The sequence below is a fragment of the Salvelinus sp. IW2-2015 genome, linkage group LG18, assembly GCF_002910315.2.
Source record: "Salvelinus sp. IW2-2015 linkage group LG18, ASM291031v2, whole genome shotgun sequence".
NCBI classification, from domain to species: Eukaryota; Metazoa; Chordata; class Actinopteri; order Salmoniformes; family Salmonidae; genus Salvelinus; species Salvelinus sp. IW2-2015.
In genome coordinates this window covers 61970234-61991304 of record NC_036858.1, presented here as the reverse complement: position 1 = coordinate 61991304, position 21071 = coordinate 61970234, and the positions used below count along the sequence as shown (strand labels likewise).

The 21071-nt window shown below is 43.6% G+C and overlaps 2 protein-coding genes across 2 annotated transcripts; both read left to right on the top strand.

The window, feature by feature from the left end:
• The first annotated feature begins 235 nt into the window (after positions 1 to 235).
• On the top strand, positions 236 to 6210 carry LOC111977717 (zinc finger protein 709). The gene is made up of 7 exons (XM_024007276.2): positions 236 to 352; positions 2346 to 2548; positions 2638 to 2739; positions 2903 to 2998; positions 3132 to 3242; positions 3352 to 3475; positions 3574 to 6210. Exons 1-7 carry the CDS (start codon positions 325 to 327, stop codon positions 6024 to 6026), a joined length of 3117 nt encoding a protein of 1038 aa, XP_023863044.1. The 5' UTR covers positions 236 to 324; the 3' UTR covers positions 6027 to 6210.
• A 650-nt stretch (positions 6211 to 6860) lies between these two features.
• Positions 6861 to 20717, top strand: LOC111978247 (diacylglycerol lipase-beta). Its single transcript, XM_024008198.2, has 15 exons — positions 6861 to 7582; positions 7957 to 8108; positions 8296 to 8470; positions 8620 to 8887; positions 8960 to 9082; positions 9164 to 9291; positions 13549 to 13675; positions 13789 to 13872; positions 13949 to 14026; positions 14303 to 14383; positions 14475 to 14602; positions 14719 to 14787; positions 16606 to 16678; positions 16811 to 17061; positions 19866 to 20717. The coding sequence occupies exons 1-15, from the start codon at positions 7488 to 7490 to the stop codon at positions 20059 to 20061; spliced, it is 2028 nt and encodes a 675-aa protein (XP_023863966.1). The 5' UTR covers positions 6861 to 7487; the 3' UTR covers positions 20062 to 20717.
• The last annotated feature ends 354 nt before the right edge of the window (positions 20718 to 21071 follow it).

The window sequence follows — 21071 nt, the reverse complement described above, 5'->3', positions numbered from 1 at the left end:
ACAACCTAACCTTTACGAAACTAGTATTCGATCAAATAAGACGCACGTAGGAAATTCGCAATTAAATGTTTTTGTTGACCAAATTCGATACTCTCATTGACCTCCATACATAAAATCCTCTCTTCGTGGTTTTATTTTCGTGGACAGATTTTGGGCGGAGTAAACTCTCTTGCTTCGCCTCTTCCTCTCTGTCAATGAGCGCTTCCCGAGGCAAATCTATGGCGCCTCACATTCACGAACTTTAAGACCGGAAATTAATTTGATAAACCATAAAACAACACCACAGTTTTTGAGTATAGATGTGACTGGAGTGAATACCACACGATGAGCGGACACATTTCAGGAAAAAATGGTAAAATGCAGTAGAATTTGTGATCCAAACTAGTAACGCTACAGAGAAGCTAGCTTTCTAACTTAGCTAACGTTAGCCAGTGAAGTTCACGTTATTTTCTCTTTTATCTAACTATCTAACGCTAGTCAGTGAAGTTCACGTCCTTTTCGCTTTGCTAAACCTGCGACCTGTCCGGGTCGAATTGCATTTATTTTATGCATGGGTAGTTTTACCAAAGAACTCAAGCTAGCTAGTCATGTATTAGCTTAGCCACCACCATCCATTTTTGCATTGTTCATCGCAGCGTAGAACGACTGCCCCATCTCATTAATGCCACGAAGTTCAAGGCCAACCGCGGTAATACAGGCTGTTGTTTCCAGAAAGCAGGGGACTGATTTAACACCCCGTGCCTAAATATTTTACTACGTTCTGGAGTAAATGGAGATTCTAGAAGTAGCCTGCCCCACACATTTTTGGGATTTAAAGGTATACTTCGTTTTCTTGCAAATTAAGCTTTTTGTCTACTTTCCCAGAGTCAAATGACCGTGTGGATACCATTTCTATGTATCTGTCCAGTATGAAGGAAGTTGGATGTAGTTTTGTGAGCCAATGTCAACTAGCGTTAGCGCAATGACTGGACGTCTATGGGTATTTTTTTTATTTAGCTTGGCAAGTCAGTTAAGGACAAATTCTTATTTACACTGGCTAAATCTGGATGATGCTGTGCCAATTGTGCGCCGCCCTATGGGACTCTCAAAGACAGCCGGTTGTGATACAGCCTGGAATTGAACCAGGGTGTCTGTAGCGACGTCTCAATTTCTTAGATGCAGTGTCTTAGACCGCTGCGGCACTCGGGAGCCACTCAGGGTATCTGTTAAGTTAGTTAACAATTACACCAGCACGAGTTAGCAACTTCCTTCAAACTGCAGGCTGAGACATAACAATTGTGTCCAAGAGTTAATCTGACTCTTGGGGAAGTACACAAATCGCCTCATTGCCAAAATCCCAAAGTGTCTCTTTAACTGTTTTCATTGATACATTTTATGGTAACAGAAACAGAATAGAAAATTTGATCACTTTTCTGTAGAGGTGTGGGCAGAATGTTTTAATCTTTTGCAGTGACTTTTTCAAACAAAATGCATGCATATAGCGAGTGCCAAACACTGGCCTTTCATTCTGCAAGATTTGTCTATTGAACAATTTAAAAGTAAATGCTGCCCACATGTCTATGCAAAAGGTGAATTGTTGTTTAATATTTTGTTTATTAGAAACACAATCATGTATTATCTCCTGCCTTGGTACAGACTCTGAGATTAAATAGGCTACTATGTTGTGCTCCTATTGCACAGCAATACTGTAGCCTAGCAATACTGTCATAGAATTCCGGTCTATTTACATTTGAGCATGGTTGGCAATTGAATGAGCGCCGAATAAATAGTAGCCTAATATTTATTGTGGAGTGGGAATACTCAAGTCTTGTCAGAAAAAAAGAGACATTCCCTGCAATATGATTATGATTTAGGCCTACATAATAAAAGTAAAATAAATGGCTCCCGAGTGGCGCAGCTGTCTAAGGCACTGCATCTCAGTGCAAGAGGTGTCACTACAGTCCCTGGTAAAAAATCCAGGCTCTATGACATCCGGGCAAAAAAATAAAAAGGTGGTTAGTGCCCCCATATCTAATTGATAAGCTGTTGTCAAAGCTGAAATGAGTATGACATCCGGGCATTTTAAAGTATACTACATTTTGGAAATGTTCAACTTTGTTCTACTGTTTAGGACGCTTCCTAGAGTAGCTCAAAAAGCACATGCAATGTTTCCAAAAACTGCTCCATGAAGCAAGATGGTGAAGCGCTAAAATGACACTACTTGATCTTGACATGTGCAACTGAGATTTCACATAGGAAACAATGTGGTGGCGTTTTCGATGACTCAGTCTATGGTTCATTTGAACGGAATCAGTTGTAACAAAACTGGCATTGCTGTCCTCGTCAACCACATTCTCTGTTTTCAGGTCCCCCTCTTCCTCTCCCCTCTCTGCGCCTCATGGTTCCACCACTGCGGCTGGTCTCAGCAGCCATCTGGCAAACGGTCCAGCAGAGACACGTGATGGATTATGGGATGCTGGAGGAGTTTGTTACCATGGTCACAGAGATGGTTCCAGAGCTTCTGAATCACAGTCAGAGGGCTCAACTTATTCTGGGTCTTCGAGCGCGGGTGATAATCAAACCATTGGAAAGATGAGATGATCATATTTAGTATTATTGTACCCACTATGTCTCCTGACTGGTTTGCTCTGGTTTCAGCTGGTCCTGGAGTTGTGTTCCTCCAAGCCAATCACAGACCTCCAGACCATTCAGCCACACCTGGACAGGATACAGACCCTCACACCTCTCTGGGGGACACAGGTGAGCTCCTTAGGGCAGAGACTCAGCTAATGTCTAAATCAGTCCGTCTTAGAGATTTCTGATAAGACATTGATGCATTTTGGCAAAAGCATATGCAGCCTAAATGACAAGCTATCATCTAGATGTCCTGATGAAGGCAACATGTTTATATTATGTGTTTCAGGCGACAGATGCAGAGGTAGGATTATCTGAATCCAACTTTCTGGGGCTGGTTCAAACCCTTCTGAAAGACCCTGATGAGAGAGAACATTTCTTCCAGGTCAGTCAGTATGTGGGTATGGAATAGCCGTGGGTCATTTCCTGACTGCTGTCATGACTGCTGTGTATTTCAACAATTTAAATGATCTCTTCTGAGAGGTTTTCATAGCTCATATTTCTTTACACTGTTTTAGGATGTTTTTCCTGTAGAATTTGGTCCCAGTTATGACGAAGCTATCCAGAAACTCGTATGGCAATTTCTTTCGAGACTTGAGAAGCTACTTCCTGTATCAAGTTTCCAACAGGTACTAGTAGAAATAAACTCAGATCATATAGAGGAACCATGGACTTGACATTAAGGCACTGTGGGAATTCTACCTATATTCCTTCTAACTCTGTATTTGTCATTGTCAGGCTTCCTCGCTGCTCAGCAATGTTCCCTCTGTTCTGGAGGAATGTGTTGAGTCTGTGTCTCACCCTCAAGAGTTGAAAACCCTGCTTCAGTACCACAGAGACCTCGGCCTGCTAGACAACCATGGTAGGCATCTTTCAGGACTCATGTAGATGTTCGATTTTTTTTCTTCAGTTGGGGACATTAACATTTATTCTTTATTTAACCATACTATCCTTTTCTAGATACTCTGTCTTCCACCGACGGGGACTGCATTCTCTCAGCTCTCTGTCTCCCTCCTGTAGAAAGGGTGGTGATTGCAACAGAACAGACAGAGTCAGAAACACCAGTATCATCCTTGAATGTCTTCATGGATACATTCACCAAAGAGTTGGAGGTGGACTCTGCAACACTGACAGAGTACACAGAGATGGAACCGGGGACAAGTATGGATGTAGTAGAAAGAGAGGAGAGCGTGGAATGTGAGAGAAAGGATAATGAGGAGCATGATGATGCAGAGTTTGCTGACCCAGAGACTGAAGAGGTGGAACCAGTGTATGAAACTGTGACGGTTTTAGGGGAAGATGGGACGATGGAGCCTTTAGTCAAGAAGAATAAGCTCAAAAGGCACAAAAGAGAGATAATTGATGCCAGTGGCATGCCTCATGGAAAGAAAGACCGAGAACCTAGCCCTGCACAAATGAAAAGCATAGACCTGTCTGATAGGATCATAACGTCCATGCTTCACAAGCCCTCAGTGGAGATACAAAGGATTAATACCACTAACCTAACATTGCCCTTAAGACCAGTGAGAAGAAACAGGGGGTGTAAGATGAAGACATTGCTAGCAGGAGAACGGAAACAAACCAAAACTGAATTTTCAGAAGAGAAACGTAGTGTCTGCAAAAGAGTTAAAACACCCCAAAACCCCAATACATGCACAGTGTGTGGACGTGTCTTATCCCGCTTTTCAGACATGAAAAAGCACATGCAAACCCATAACAACGGTCGCACCTATCAATGTCGCAATTGTCAGAAGACTTTCAAGCACTTGTACAATTTGCAAACTCACAGAAAGTCATGTCTGTTTGGAACTGGGCAAAAAGAGGAGGTTCCCTCTGGAGAGGGCAGTAGTGCTCAGTTTACTACGTGTGAGACAGAATTCACACAATCCTCCATAGACCGTAGAACGTGCAAAGTGTGCGGCAAGATTGTGCATCGCATTGGATACTTGAGTACCCACATGAAGATTCACTCCGAGAATCGCCACTATTCTCTCGGAGAAGCGGAAACAGTCCAGAAACCGTCACCTGAAGGAGGGGACAAAGAGCCATCCAGTGGTCTTCCTCTTGAGGCAACACCTGAGGACAGTGACTCGTCCTTCACCAGCAGTACACACCAGGACCCGTCTTACGACCCAGAACCCAGCCAGACCAAAAGACCCAAGTGTTCCAGCACAGCAAAGCCTGACCGAAAAACTTTCCAAAAACATATTTGCCGTATTTGTGGTAAAAGCGTGACTGCTGGCGCCTTTGAGTATCACATGAGAACTCACTCAGGCGAGCGCCCTTTCTCCTGCCCTCATCCTCAGTGTGGGATGAAATTCATACACAGCGGAGGTTTGAGGGCCCATCTCAGACGCTATTGCAAGGTTCAGACAGTTGACGCTGCTGAGCTCGACAGCTTCGACATACGTTTTGAGTGTGACAAATGTGAGAAGACATTCACTATCCAATCAAAACTAAGGAAACACAAACTTATCCACGGCCCGCTCTACTGCGCAGGGTGCAGAAAGGTATTGCCTGACTTACAAACTTTAACCAGACACAAGCTCTGGCACCGGCCTGTTCAGTGCAGCATGTGTGAGGAGAGCTTCATGCTCACAAACCTTAGAACGCACTATCTGGATGTCCATAAGTTCAGCGGGCCGTTCGTCTGCACCCATTGTCCGAAAAGCTACAAGAAGTTCCATTCCCTCATCAAACACGAAATGGTTCACACCGGGAACCTCCCCTTACAGTGCTCCCAGTGTCCAAAAAGATTCATCTACAATTATGACCTAGTCGAACACGAGAAAAGGCACTCTGACGACAGGCCTTGTCTCTGCTGGGAGTGTGGCAAGGCCTTTTATACCAACATTGACCTGAAACAACACATGCAGAATAGCCATGGTGAAAAATCCACAGAGTATCGCTTCCCGTGCCGCCATTGTGGGAAACCTTTCAGGCTTAGTAATTCCCGTGCGAACCACGAGAAGACTCAGCATGGTGGGGTGCGTTACCCATGTACGTACTGTGGTAAGCAGTTTGTTTGTGCAGATTCGTTGAAAAGGCATGATCTGATTCACACTGGGGAGAGGCCTTTTAAATGCAATCATAAGAATTGTGATAAGGCTTTCAGGTCGAGAGCTGAACTGAAGATACACATGAGATACCATACTGGAGAACGGCCGTTCAAGTGCAACGTCTGTGGAAAGGGCTTTGTTCAAGCCAATTTTCTCACTACGCACTACAGGACTCATACAGGGGAGAAGCCGTATTCATGTTCCCTCTGTGACAAACGTTTTAACTACCATGACTCCCTGAAGAGACACATGTCTACACACTCAAACGAGAAGCCTTATAAGTGCCTGGATTGTGGAAAAGCTTTCGAACGTAAAACGCTGTTGAATGTACATCAACGATCATGTACATCATAGTATTGAAATGTACACTTTTTTTTGCATAATTTAACATAAGTTGATAAGATCGTGGCCTGATAAATCATTTCCCAGTTTTTTGTTTAACACGGTCAATCTGTAAATGTTATTCTTTTTCATATTACTGCAGTTATACTTTTCTTCCATAAGTGAAATTTTAATAAAAGTAGAATACAATACATAATTGGAGTTGTATGGTTTTGTGTATGTGTAGCCACACACACTAGGAGCTCAGATGCAAACATGTAATGTCTATTTTAATATATGAGAATTAACCAATGATATCAGGCCACACCCGGCTATGATTACAGACACCTGTGTGTGTCTCTTGAGACTATATAAACGAGTCACCCCGCAGTATTTGTCATTATACCCTGATGAAGACAGCTTGTCTGTCGAAACGTTGGACATTCAATATTTGCATCTGAGCTCCTAGAGTGTGTTGCTCTCCTTTATTTTTCAAGTGTTCCACTCCGATAGCCAGCACCTCGCCTAAATACGTGTGCGTTTCTTTTGCCTCTAGATTTGTGTATGTGTAAGCATGCTCCTTTAGTCACTCTCTTTCAACCTGGGCTACATTGCACATACATTCTGGTCTATAAAAATAATTTAGTATGCAAGTATTTTTACATTGTCTTGTGCTAAGAACACAAAACAATTTAAAAGTATTTGGAGTATTTAAAATAATTTTTCTTATGAAAACACCATAACACAGAATTAGCTCATTGAGCACATAAATTAAATCCCATGAACATCATGGAAATATGCAAATGATAGACAACCGAAGTGGAACTGATATTCACATCGTTTGATTGGGGTCTTTTAACAGTCGGACACAATCACAAGAAGAAAAACGTTTCGAGCAGCCTATGAGTAGCTTTGTTGTCTGCTCCTATACTGTACTGTCAGCCTAATAACTATATTAATCATTATTTTGCGGAGGTTTTTTTTGTTGTACTTTCCCTCAGAAATGTATAAACCTACGTTGACGATGGCTTCCAGGAATTTACCAGGAATTAAATGACAGGTCAAGCTGGTGCGCAATCGCAGTATCATTAGCGCACTGTTTGATAAATTAGCTAGCAAATTGAATTCAACGAAGCAAAAATAATCTAGCTGTTTTTTTGTGTGTTTTTTTTACAAATCCGTGACTTTACAATTAGATTATGAATAAGTGTGCGGTAGTTTAGCTATAAACGAACTCTTACAATCGCAGCCGGTGACGTTCTAGCTAACGAAGTGCGTTAGCCTAAATTCGAGAGCAGTCCAATGTCAACACATTAACGACGTCCCCATGGCTTTACATCAACAACAATTGGTCGATCGAGGGTGTTGCGAAATGGCAATCTTAAAAAAGTAGTGTTTCTTCACCCAAAGATAACAATTCAGAATTTCTGACACTGGCCAGTTAGCTAGCTGTTCACTTTTACTTGCTAGATAGGGAGATTAATCTCTGTCAAGATGCCTGGAATGGTAGCGTTTGGCCGGCGATGGGGAATTGCGAGCGACGATCTGGTCTTTCCCGGCTCATTTGAGCTGTTCGTCAGGGTTCTATGGTAAGTGTTGTTGCCACACAATTAAACTTGTCCTATCAAAAGTGAGCTCGACATTAACGGTACGATATTTAAACGGAGGGATGATTCATAAGTGTTGTCATATACCACGTGCAGTATTAAAGACTGCTGTCAGTCATAGCTACCTCGATCCCACACTAGCAACTAGCAAGGCAGCAGCTGAAGGCCTATTTTCTCTTAGTTTGTATTTATTTTATTAGAAAATTATGAAAGCAAGAAAAACAATGTTATCCTCGTTGCTGTGCCCAACCCACAACCACACCCTTCCAAAGGTTGCTGCAGTGACCTCTGCTGGTATTGCATTGATGTTTTAATGATCTAATAAAATTAATATGTACTTCTGTCCTGCCCTACAGGTGGATAGGGACACTGGCACTGTACACTCTCCATGAGGGGAAGTTTGACTGTTCTGGTGGGAGAGTTCTACACAGCTACCTGGTGGTTCTACTCATCCTGTTGGCTTTCATCATCCTGTCTCTATGTGCCATCGTCTACGTCAGCGCTCAAGGTGAATCCGGCACACTTTTACTGTTATGATATGATGAGGAATTTACATGAATTATCCACAGAGATAGTGATATGTCAATTTTTGTTTTGTTTACCACTCATAATAATATATTAAAAATAAACAGGTCTGTTTATCATAACATATATTGTCAACATGGAACTCATCTCGGATTGCGTTGTTTCCCTAGGGACGATCACTAACCCAGGCCCGCGGCGCTCCATCCCAGTGCTGGTGTACGTGCGGGCGATGCTGTACGTCCCTGAGCTAATTTGGGCCATCCTGGGGGCCATCTGGGTGTCTGATGACAGCCAGGGCTGTCAGCCTGCTGAGGTGGGGGCCGTCATCGCTGCAGTGGTCGCCAGGTGGGTTGGAAGAACTCATTTTTTCCCCCTGAACGTATACTGTGGTATGTTTACGTGTGGTTAAGGCAACACATATAGGCCTACATGCCCCATGAATACACATTGTCAGTTTACATGATGTGAAATTCTCCCGTCTCCCTCCCTGGCAGTTGGATTCTGCTGCTGTCCACAGGGGTGGGGGTGCTGTTTGTGTTCGACCCGCTAGGCAGCACCCATCCTGGGCCTCAGTCCCAGGAGCTGCTGGGAGTAAGGGACCTGGAGAGCAGTCAGGGCTCCCAGCTCCTGTCCACTGCCCGCTCCGTGGCTGTCAGGGTGTGGGAGAGCAGGCTGAGGCTCCTCTGCTGCTGCCTGCCTCGGGATGAGAGCCACAGAGCTGCCTTCTCCAGCATAGCTCAGCTTGTCAGTGGGTTCTTTTCGGTGAGTAAAGGGAACAGGGTGTGTGTACGTGCATGCACATCTTGTTCATTTATTAACTTTGTGTAATTGTAGGATACAGACCTGGTTCCCAGTGACATTGCAGCAGGTCTGGCTCTGCTACACCAGGAGCAGGATAAGATGGAGCAGTGTAGAGATCCAGACGAGGCCCTATCTCACAGCCCCTCATCACCTATCGTAAGTACTGGAGTCAGTTAATTAATCAGTGAGTATGTCAATCAATCAATCAGTTGCCTTGGTGTGTGTGTTTTCCGGTAGGCAGAAGATCTTGAGGCAGAGCTGGAGAAGGCAGCCCACTGTATGCAATTTGCTGTAGCTGCATATGGCTGGCCCATGTATGTCTACTCCAACCCTCTCACCGGAGCCTGCAAACTCAGCAGGGACTGGTAAGACTGTGGCACCTCTAATTTAATGTGCTCATCCTTATCGATTTTTGAGCCGTGGTGTGAAAGTAATTTGTTCTACATATTTGTTAACAGCAATATCAAGAACAGTAGACATCAGTGTATTAAGCAACTACATGAACAAAAACACAAGCACACACATGTACTGTACATGTTCGATCACGCGGATTGGAATATGTTCCGCATTGCGTCCAACAACAATATTGACGAATATGCTGATTCGGTGAGCGAGTTCATTAGGAAGTGCATTGACGATGTCGTACCCACAGCAACGATTAAAACATTCCCAAACCAGAAACCGTGGATTGACGGCAGCATTCGCGTGAAACTGAAAGCGCGAACCACTGCTTTTAACCAGGGCAAGGTGACCGGAAGCATGACCGAATACAAACAGTGTAGCTATTCTCTCCGCAAGGCAATCAAACAGGCTAAGTCCCAGTACAGAGACAAAATCGAGTCGCAATTCAACAGCTCAGACACGAGGTATTGTGGCAGGGTCTACAGTCAATCACGGATTAAAAAGAAAACCAGCCCCGTCGCGGACCAGGATGTCTTGCTCCCAGACAGGCTAAACAACTTTTTTGCCCGCTTTGAGGACAATACAGTGCCACTGACACGGCCCCCTACCAAAACCTGCGGGCTCTCCTTCACTGCAGCCGAGGTGAGTAAAACATTTAAACGTGTTAACCCTCGCAAGGCCAGGCCCAGACGGCATTCCCAGCCGCGTCCTCAGAGCATGCGCAGACAGCACGCTGGTGTGTGTTACGGACATATTCAATCAATCCTTATCCCAGTCTGCTGTTCCCACATGCTTCAAGAGGGCCACCATTGTTCCTGTTCCCAAGAAAGCTAAGGTAACTGAGCTAAACGACTACCGCCCCGTAGCACTCACTTCCGTCATCATGAAGTGCTTTGAGAGACTAGTCAAGGACTATATCACCTCCACCCTACCGGACACCCTAGACCCACTCCAATTTTGCTTACCGACCAAATAGGTCCACAGACGACGCAATCGCAACCACACTGCACACGCCCTAACCCATCTGGACAAGAGGAATACCCATGTGAGAATGCTGTTCATCGATTAGGTAGCCATCGATTACCATAGTACCCTCCAAACTCAAGCTCGAGACCCTGGGTCTCGACCCCGCCCTGTGCAACTGGTCCTGGACTTCCTGACGGGCCGCCCCCAGGTGGTGAGGGTAGGTAACAACATCTCCACCCCGCTGATCCTCAACACTGGGGCCCCACAAGGGTGCGTTCTGAGCCCTCTCCTGTACTCCCTGTTCACCCACGACGGCTGGCCATGCACGCCTCCAACTCAATCATCAAGTTTGCGATGACACTACAGTGGTAGGCTTGATTACCAACAACGACGAGACGGCTACAGGGAGGAGGTGAGGGCCCTCGGAGTGTGGTGTCAGGAAAATAACCTCACACTCAACGTCAACAAAACAAAGAAGATGATTGTGGACTTCAGGAAACAGCAGAGGGAAGCACCCCACCTATCCACATCGACGGGTCAGTAGTGGAGAAGGTGGAAATGTTTAAGTTCCTCGGTGTACACATCACGGACAAACTGAATTGGTCCACCCACACAGACAGCGTTGTGAAGAAGGCGCAGCAGCGCCTCTTCAACCTCAGGAGGCTGAAGAAATTCGGCTTGTCACCAAAAGCACTCACAAACTTCTACAGAATGCACAATCGAGAGCATCCTGTCGGGCTGTATCACCGCCTGGTACGGCAACTGCTCCGCCCACAACCGTAAGGCTCTCCAGAGGGTAGTGAGGTCTGCAGAACGCACCACCGGGGCAAACTACCTGCCCTCCAGGACACCTACACCACCCGATGTCACAGGAAGGCCATAAAGATCATCAAGGACAACAACCACCAAGCCACTGCCTGTTCCCCCGCTATCATCCAGAAGGCGAGACAGTACAGGTGCATCAAAGCAGGGACCGAGAGACTGAAAACAGCTTCTATCTCAAGGCCATCAGACTGTTAAACAGCCACCACTAACATTTAGCGGCGCTGCCAACATACTGACTCAACTCCAGCCACTTTAAAAATGGGAATTGATGGAAATTAATGTAAAAATGTACCACTAGCCACTTTAAACAATGCCACTTAATATAATGTTTACATACCCTACATTACCCATCTCATATGTATATACTGTACTCTATATCATCTACGCATGCTTTGCCATCTTTATGTAATACATGTACCACTAGCCACTTTAAACTATGCCACTATGTTTACATACCCTACAGTACTCATCTCATATGATTATACCGTACTCTATACCACTCTACTGCATCTTGCCATGCCGTCTGTACCACCACTCATTCATATATCTTTAGTACATATTCTTATTCCCTTTACACTTGTGTGTGTGTATAAGGTAGTAGTTGTGGAATTGTTAGGTTAGATTACTTGTTGGTTATTACTGCATTGTCGAACTAGAAGCACAAGCATTTCGCTACACTCGCATTAACATCTGCTAACCATGTGTATTGTGCATAATAAAATTTGATTTGATTTGATTAAACACATACAGTGGCAAGAAAAAGTATGTGAACCCTTGTGAATTACCTGGATTTCTGCATTAATTGGTCATTACATTTCTATCTGTTCTATACTACACAGTACACACTAGTAAACACAGTGTGTTTTAAACTAATAACACACCAATATTGTATTTTTCTGTGCTATATTGAATACATAATTAAACATTCACATTGAGTTGGAAAATGTATTTGAACCCATAGGCTAATGACTTCTCCAAAAGCTAATTGGAGTCAGGAGTCGCTAACCTGGAGTCCAATCAATAAGATGAATTGGAGATGTTGGTTAGAGCTGCCCTGTTCTATAAAAACACTCACACAATTTGAGTTTGTTATTCACAAGAAGCATTGCCTGATGTGAACCATGCCTCGAACAAAAGAGATCTCAGAATACCTAAGATTAAATGACATTGCATAAGCTGGAAAGGGTTACAAAAGTAATCTCTTAAAAGCCTTGATGTTCATTCAGTCGCACGGTAAGACAAATTGTCTATACATTTTTATTTTTTTATTTCACCTTTATTTAACCAGGTAGGCTAGTTGAGAACAAGTTCAACTAAATGGGGAAAGTTCAACACTGTTGCTACTCTCCCTAGGAGTGGCCATCCTGCAAAGATGACTGTAAGAGCACAGCGCAGAATACTCAATGAGGTTAAGAATCCTAGAGTGTCAGCTAAAGACTTACAGAAATCTCTGGAACATGCTAACATCTCTATTGACGAGTATACGATACGTAAAATACTCATCAAAAATGGTGTTCATGGGAGGACACCATGGAAGAAGCCACTGCTGCACGTCTGAAGTTCGCAAAAGAGTACCTGGATGTTCCACAGCGCTACTGGCAAAATATTCTGTGGACAGATGAAACTACAGTTGAGTTGTTTGGAAGGAACACACAACACTATGTGTGGAGAAAAAAAGGCACAGCACACCAACATCAAAACCTCATCCCAACTGTAAAGTTTGGTGGAGGGAGCATCATGGTTTGGGGCTGCTTTCCGAGACAGCTTGCTATCATCGACCAGAAAAATGAATTCCCAAGTTTATCAAGACATTTTTCAGGAGAATGTAAGGCTGTCTATCCGCCAATTGAAGCTCAACAGAAGTTGGGTGATGCAACAGGACAACGACCCAAAACGCACAAGTAAATAAACAACTGAATGGCTTCAACAGAAGAAAATACGGCTTCTGGAGTGGCCCAGTCAGAGTCCTGACCTCAACCCAATTGAGATGCTGTGGCATGACCTCGGGAGCGGTTCACACCAGACATCCCAAGAATATTGCTGAACTGAAATAGTTTTGGAAAGACAAATGGTCCAAAATTCCTCCTGACCGTTGTGTAGGTCTGATCTGTAACTACAGAAAACATTTGGTTGAGGTTATTGCTGCCAAAGGAGGCTCAACCAGTTATTAAATCCAAAGGTTCACATACTTGTTCTCACCCTGCACTGTGAATGTTTACACGGTGTGTTCAATAAAGCCATGAARACGTATAATTGTTTGTGTTATTAGTTTAAGCAGACTGTTTGTCTATTGTTGTGACTTAGATGATCAGATCAAATTTTATGACCAATTTATGCAGAAATCCAGGTATTTCTAAAGGGTTCACATACTTTTTCTTGCCACTGTATGTACTGTATACACATATATGGCCATATACTGTATGTTTCAGCTGTAAGACCGAGTCTGCTGAGTATGACATTGTCGGAGGAGACAATATGGGCTGCCATTTCTCCTCCGTCCTCCACAGCACCGGCCTACAGTACAGAGACTTCATCTACGTTAGCTTTCACAACCAGGTACTCCAACTCAGGGCAAATCTCAAGTGAGATCCTATTCCCCCATTAGTGTGCTGCCCGTTGGCCAGTGTTGAATTTTCTAGTTCTGATAAATATAACTCTGTCTGTTCCAGATCTATGAGATTCCGTTCTTTGTGGCTCTGGACCATAAGAGAGAGGCAGTACTGGTGGCTATCAGAGGAACACTGTCACTACGGGTGAGACTTGTCATCACTCCAAACCTCCTGTCTATCCATTTCAATCTTTCACTAGTTAATGTACATTTCTGTGTAGGATTTGCTGACTGACTTGTCTGCGGACTGTGAGAACCTGCCAGTAGAGGGAGTGTCAGGAACATGCTATGCGCACAAGGTGGGCGGAATAATCACATTACATTTACATTTTAGTCAGTTAGCAGTCGCTCTCATCCAGAATGACTTACAGTAGTGAGTGGGTACCTTTTCATACTTTTTCGTACTGGCCCCCGTGGGAATCGAGCCCACAACCCTGGTGCTGCAAGCGAGGCCACGGGACCAAACTTAACTTCTATTAAGCTTTAATTTCTTAGAATTTCTATCATATCATAACTCATCTGCGAAGGGAGGTATTGGTAGACATGAGCTGGCTGTAACCTCTTATGTTCCACAGGGCATGTCTCAGGCAGCCAGCTACATCTGTAAGAAACTCCTCAACGACGGCATTCTCAACCAGGCTTTCACCATCGCACCTGTAAGAACCCTTACCTTTCCTCTTTCAGAGAAAGTACATTAGTTGTGTATATAACCTTAAAATCACCAACTGTGTGTGTTTGTTTTTTCAGGAGTACAAGCTAGTCATCACAGGCCACAGTCTTGGAGGGGGTACAGCCTCTCTCCTGGCCATTCTATTACGGAGCTCCTTTCCCACCCTGCGGTGTTACGCCTTCTCTCCACCAGGGGGACTCATGAGGTAACAAGTTCAACACACGTCAAAAGAATGCATGCTTAGCATTACATCAAGCATTGATTTAACTTGGTGTAATGTACATAGTATTAGATTGATTTCCGTCTGTGCTCTCTCTGCAGTAAAGCCCTGGCTGATTACTCCAAGGAATTTGTAGTGTCTGTGGTGCTGGGGAAGGACTTGGTGCCAAGGTGAGGAGGAGAGGAGCCCCCCTCAATACATCCCTCTGGTTATGGAGACCCTCTGTGCTCCCATGTTTATCTCAGACAAATTGTTTCCCTGAAACAAACTGTGTTCTATTAATGAGTTTCTGTTATGAGTTTCTCACTATTACACATTATTAGGGGCGGCAGGTAGCCTAGTGGTTAGAGCGTTGGACTAGTAACCGATAGGTTGCAAGATCGAATCCCCGAGCTGACAAGGTAAAAATTTGTCGTTCTGCCCCTGAACAAGGCAGTTGACCCACTGTTCCTAGGCTGTCATTGAAAATAAGAATTTGTTCTTAACTGACCTAGTTAAATAAAGGTAAAAAAACAAGTATACTCGTACACACAGTGGACCAGAATAGGGACTGGGAAACACTTGTTCACTTGTAATAATAATAATATGTGCCATTTAGCTGATGCTTTTTATCCAGTGACTTAGTCATGCGTACATACATTTTACGTATGGGTGGCCCCGGAAATCGAACCCACAACCCTAGCAGTGCATGCTCTACCGACGGATCTACAGAGGACCATGCTCTACCGACGGATCTACAGAGGACCATGCTCTACCGACGGATCTACAGAGGACCATGCTCTACCGACGGATCTACAGAGGACCATGCTCTACCGACGGATCTACAGAGGACCAATCTAGAATTGGCTTCCTATTTCGCAACAAAGCCTCCTTCACTCATGCTGCCAAACTTACCGTCGTAAAACTGATTATCCTACCGATCCTTAACTTCAGCGATGTCATTTAGAAATTAGCCTCCAACACTCTACTCACAGTGTCATCTGTTTTGCCACCAAAGCCCCATATACTACCCACCACTGCGACCTGTATGCTCTCGTTGGCTAGTCCTCGCTACATATTCGTCGCCAAACCCACTGGCTCCAGGTCATCTATAAGTATTTGCTAGGTAAAGCTCCACCTTCTCAGCTCACTGGTCACCATAGCAACACTCACCCGTAGCACGCGCTCCAGCAGGTATATTTCACTGGTCATCCCCAAAGCCAACACCTCCTTTGGCCGCCYTTTCTTCCAGTTCTCTGCTGCCAATGACTGGAACGATTTTCAAAAATCCCTGAAATTGGAGACTTATCTCCCTCACTAACTTTAAGCGTCAGCTGTCAGAGCAGCTTACCGATCGCCGCAGCTGTACCCGGCCCATCTGTAAATAGCCCATCCAACCAACTACCTACCTCATCCCCGTTTTAGTTTTTCTGCTCTTTTGCACACCAGTTTCTACTTGCACATCCTCATTTTCACTTATATCACTCCAGTGTAAATTGCTCAATTGTAATTACTATTGGCCTATTTATTGCCTTACCTCCTTACTTCATTTGCAAACACTGTATACAGATTTTTCAATTGTGTTATTGACTGTACGTTTGTTTATCCCATGTGTAACTCTGTGTTGTTGTTTTTGTCGCACTGCTTTGTTTTATGTTGGTCAGCTGGCAGTTGTAAATGAGAACTTGTTCTCAACTGGCCTACCTGGTTAAATAAAATGTTTTTAAAAAATGCTCTACCGACTGAGCTGCAGAGGACCATGCTCTACCGACTGTCAGTGTGTCGACTCCAGTGGAAACTCCTGATTTCTGAGTCTGAATGTGAAAGGGCTATGGTGTACGATGGAGACGATATATTTAGGATCTGTCCCCATGTTACAGGCACACAGAAAATGACAGCAACTCCACCGCCCTCTCAAACAATTTTTTTCTCTGAGTTAGCGTTCAAGTGCTTGTTCTGTGTTTTGTTGAAAGGCTGCACAGATTTCATTTTCTGTCTCCATTTCTCAGGTTGAGTTATCCCAACATGGAGGACTTGAAGAGGAGAATACTAAAAATGGTTTCTAATTGCAATAAGCCCAAGGTGAGAACATTCAAATCCAAAATGAAGTTTATTATGAGTAAAATGATATGGGCAGAATCCTAACTTTGGAGAGGGACCTTGATGATTTCTGATGAGTTCTTCCTTCTCCTTTTCTCTCCCACTCCCTCTCAGTACCGTATCCTGCTCCAGGGCTGTTGGTATGAGTTGTTTGGGGGAGAGCCTGATGACTTCCCTACTGAGATGGACAACAGACGGAAGGCGGAGCTTAACCAACCGCTTTTGGGGGAGGAGTCACTGCTGATTCGCAGCTCATCATCCTATCAAGGCCTGGCTTCCGAGGAGTCACCTGTACACGACTCCCACCTGCCACTTTACTTACCGGGACGTATACTGCACATTACAGAGGACGGGCCGTCACGGAGGTGTGTATGAGGCACACACACACAAAGTTTACTTTTTTTTACAACCAGATCTGTATTTAGGATTTTATAGAAGTGTTCAGACACTTTTTGCGATGTCACTTGTTTTTGAGAAACTTACTCCAACCGGCGAGACTTCCTCGTTCTGCAGTATAGGGGCTCGAACAAAACATGAACAAATGCTCCAAAAACATCCAAATACATCCTTTTAGAAACGGAAACACTCTCAGTATAGTGATGCGTGTCTTTTAGATGTTGTACACATGAAATTGTGTCATTCCGACTTTTTATGCAATGTTATGTTCCATTTTGTTGCGACTTGAGCGATACCTCTCCCTCCATTCTCCACGCAGCCTACACAGAGAATAGAACACCTGGATAGGTGAAACTACTCAAGTCATACAAAATGGAATATAACATTACTGATTAAGTTCAGAATTACACAATATTGGTTGTAAAAAAAAAAAGTTAACTTCTCCTTGCATGGAGTCTTTAATGTTATTTTGAAATCATCACTTTGTCTTAATAAATCACTGTTTATTTATTGRAAATAACTTTTGAAAAATGTATTTCCCTGAGCCTCCTTTGTTTCTTGAAATGCACAGGTTGATCGTGTGGGCATTAGGAAACGAATTTGTAGATACATGTAACAGTATAACTTTAGACCGTCCCCTCGCCCATACCCGGGCGCGAACCAGGGACCCTCTGCACACATCAACAACAGTCACCCACGAAGCGTTGTTACCCATCGCTCCACAAAAGCCGCGGCCCTTGCAGAGCAAGGGGAAACCCTACTTCAAGTCTCAGAGCAAGTGACGTAACCGATTGAAATGCTATTAGCGCGCACCACTGCTAACTAGCTAGCCATTTCACATCTGTTACATACAGTTGAAGTCGGAAGTTACATACACTTAGGTTGGAGTCATTAAAACTCTTTTTTTCACCCACTCCACAAATTTCTTGTTAACAAACTACAGTTTTGGCAAGTCGGTTAGGACAGCTACTAAGTGCTTGACACAAGTCATTTTTCCAACAATTGTTTACAGACAGATTATTTCACTTATAATTCACTGTATCACAATTCCAGTGGGTCAGAAGTTTACATACACTAAGTTGACTGTGTCTTTAAACAGCTTGGGAAATTCCAGAAAATTATGTCATGGCTTTAGAAGCTTCTCATAGGCTAATTGACTTCATTTGAGTCAATTGGAGGTGTACCTGTGGATGTATTTCAAGGCCTACCTTCAAACTCTGTGCCTCTTTGCTTGACATCATGGGAAAATCAAAATAAATCATCCAAGACCACAGGGGGAAAAAATTGTAGACCTCCACAAGTCTGGTTCATCCTTGGGAGCAATTTCCAAATGCTTGAAGGTACCATGTTCATCTGTACAAACAATAGTACGCAAGTATAAACACCATGGGACCACGCAGCCGTCATACCGCTCAGGAAAGAGACACGTTCTGTCTCCTAGAGATGAACGTACTTTGGTGCGAAAAGTGCAAATCAATCCCAGAACAACAGCAAAGGACCTTGTGAAGATGCTGGAGTAAACAGGTACAAAAGTATCTATATCCACAGTATAACAAGTCCTATACTGACATTACCTGAAAGGCTGCTCAGCAAGGAAGAAGCCGCTGCTCCAAAACCGCCATAAAAAAGCCAGACTACGGTTTGCAACTGCACATGGGGACAAAGATCATACTTTTTGGAGAAATTTCCTCTGGTCTGATGAAACAAAAATAGGACTGTTTAGCCATAATGACCATTGTTATGTTTGGAGGAAAAAGGGGAGGCTTGCTAGCCGAAGAACACCATCCCAACCGTGAGGCACGGGGGTGGGGGTGCTTTGCTGCACTTCACAAAATAGATGGCATCATGAGGAGGGAAAAGTATGTGGATATATTGAAGCAACATCTCAAGACATCAGTCAGGAAGTTAAAGCTTGGTCGCAAATGGGTCTTCCAAATGGACAATGACCCCAAGCATACTTCCAAAGTTGTGGCAAATTGGCTTAAGGACAACAAAGTCAAGGTATTGGAGTGGCCATCACAAAGCCCTGACCTCAATCATATAGAAAATTTGTTGGCAGAACTGAAAAAGCCTGTGCGAGCAAGGAGGCCTACAAACCCGACTCAGTTACACCAGCTCTGTCTCTGTCAGGAGGAATGGGCTAAAATTCACCCAACTTATTGTGGAAGGCTACCTGAAATGTTTGACCCAAGTTAAACAATTTAAAGGCAGTGCTACCAAATACTAATTGAGTGTATGTAAATTTCTGACCCACTGGGAATGTGATGAAAGAAATAAAAGCTGAAATTAATCATTCTCTATACTATTAATCTGACATTACACATTCTTAAAGTAAAATGGTGATCCTAACTGACCTAAAACAGGGATTTTTTACTTGGATTAAATGTCAGGAATTGTGAAAAACTGAGTTTAAATGTATTTGGCTAAGGTGTAGGTAAACTTCTGACTTTAACTGTATTTACAAACACAACACTGATTGGCTGATAGCACGGTTTCGAGCCTACCCCCTTGCCCAGATGAATAGTTATGGTCTATTATAATCAGATCACATTGTGACACAAAAGTTCCACGATTTTTTTCAATCAGCTCTTACACAAAAAGGGCATTATTATCATTTTCACAATTTATTTTGTCCTCCGTGTGGAAATACGAAGAAGGAAAAACAACAGGAAAATCACGTTGACTACACTGCCCCTTTAAGTACATTACATCCATGTCTGCCTTTGTCATTGACCAAAGTCCTCCACTTTTTCTTTCCCTTCCCTCCTCCTAGGTCCTGTTTTTCCCAGGTGCGTTACCGGGTGCAGTGGTCCAGTGAAACGGCGTTCCGTAGTGTTCTCATCAGTCCCAGGATGATGGCCGACCACATGCCTGACGCTGTGCTCCTGTCGCTTCGCAGTCTGACACAGGACAAGCCCTTCAACCTCTGCCCCTCGTCGCTTAGCAACAGCCACCTCAACGTCATCTGATTCACACTGCTACACACACCTGGACAGGACAAGCCTGACTGTCTTTCGCTAGTCTGACCCCATTCTGTCCCCAGTCCTTCTGTTCCAGTCCTATTTCTTCCTTTCCCCTGTCTTAAATCCCCCCAGCTTCTGTTCCTGTTTTGTCCCCACCCCATGAGGGGTTCCTCAACAGCCAAGTCAAAGGGGCAAGACAATTAGACTCATCAATAAAAGGAATTGCAGAACTGTCTTTCTCACTATGACTTTGGAAAGGGGGTTGCAATTTGATTATTTATTTGTAGCCAATTTATTTGTTGCCAATTCATTGGTTATTGCTTTCTTTTGAGTAATTCCATGAAAAACTGTCATTGTGTCATTAACATAAATTGTGCTTTGTGTACATAGTTAGATATTATTGCAGTGTAACTATAATTCCAAAAGTGTACATTCAGATTTTATTTTTACTATTTTTTAGGTTGCTGGTTTTGAAGAGATTGTTTAACTGTGGTTTGTCTTTGTCCTGTGCTGAATGTCTGAGACTTGAGGAAGAAATTGTCCTGGACCACAGATCTAAGATCAGATTATCCTCCACCTAACCATTAGGGTGATGAACAATATCTGACCCTGTATAAGTGGTTCGGGAAAGCTTCTACCTACTCAAAGATCAGGGTGAATCGTGCCTATGCATCGCATAACAATAAGTCTCACCAATACTCTCGATGCTTGACCAGTGTTTTGTTTTGCTCCTTGTATGCAGAATGAGTAGAGCATGAAACAAATGAGTTAATTTGCATGAAAACAACTTCCGGGTGATATGAGGTAACCTACATTACTCCAGTTTCATAACACATTTTCTGTTAACTTGCTATTAACATATTATTACATCAGGTAATTCAACATTGATGTCAAAGTAATGTAGTTTACATCCTGAATTGTGTATTATTTAGTTTGACGATACAAATAAAAGCATGTCATGTTTCTGTAGTTATTTTTGTATCTGGAGGCAGCTTACTTTATTTATCGAACATTTG

What these genes read in the sequence shown, in the direction of transcription:
- LOC111978247 (XM_024008198.2), top strand. Translation starts at nt 7,488, where the DNA reads ATGCCTGGAATGGTAGCGTTTGGCCGGCGATGGGGAATTGCGAGCGAC. An exon ending in ACAGCCCCTCATCACCTATC is followed by an intron (nt 9,083 to 9,163) that starts GTAAGTACTGGA and finishes GTTTTCCGGTAG; the next exon opens with GCAGAAGATCTTGAGGCAGA. An exon ending in GAGGAACACTGTCACTACGG is followed by an intron (nt 13,873 to 13,948) that starts GTGAGACTTGTC and finishes ATTTCTGTGTAG; the next exon opens with GATTTGCTGACTGACTTGTC.
- LOC111977717 (XM_024007276.2), top strand. Translation starts at nt 325, where the DNA reads ATGAGCGGACACATTTCAGGAAAAAATG. An exon ending in AGAGAGAACATTTCTTCCAG is followed by an intron (nt 2,999 to 3,131) that starts GTCAGTCAGTAT and finishes ACACTGTTTTAG; the next exon opens with GATGTTTTTCCTGTAGAATT. An exon ending in CGGCCTGCTAGACAACCATG is followed by an intron (nt 3,476 to 3,573) that starts GTAGGCATCTTT and finishes ATCCTTTTCTAG; the next exon opens with ATACTCTGTCTTCCACCGAC.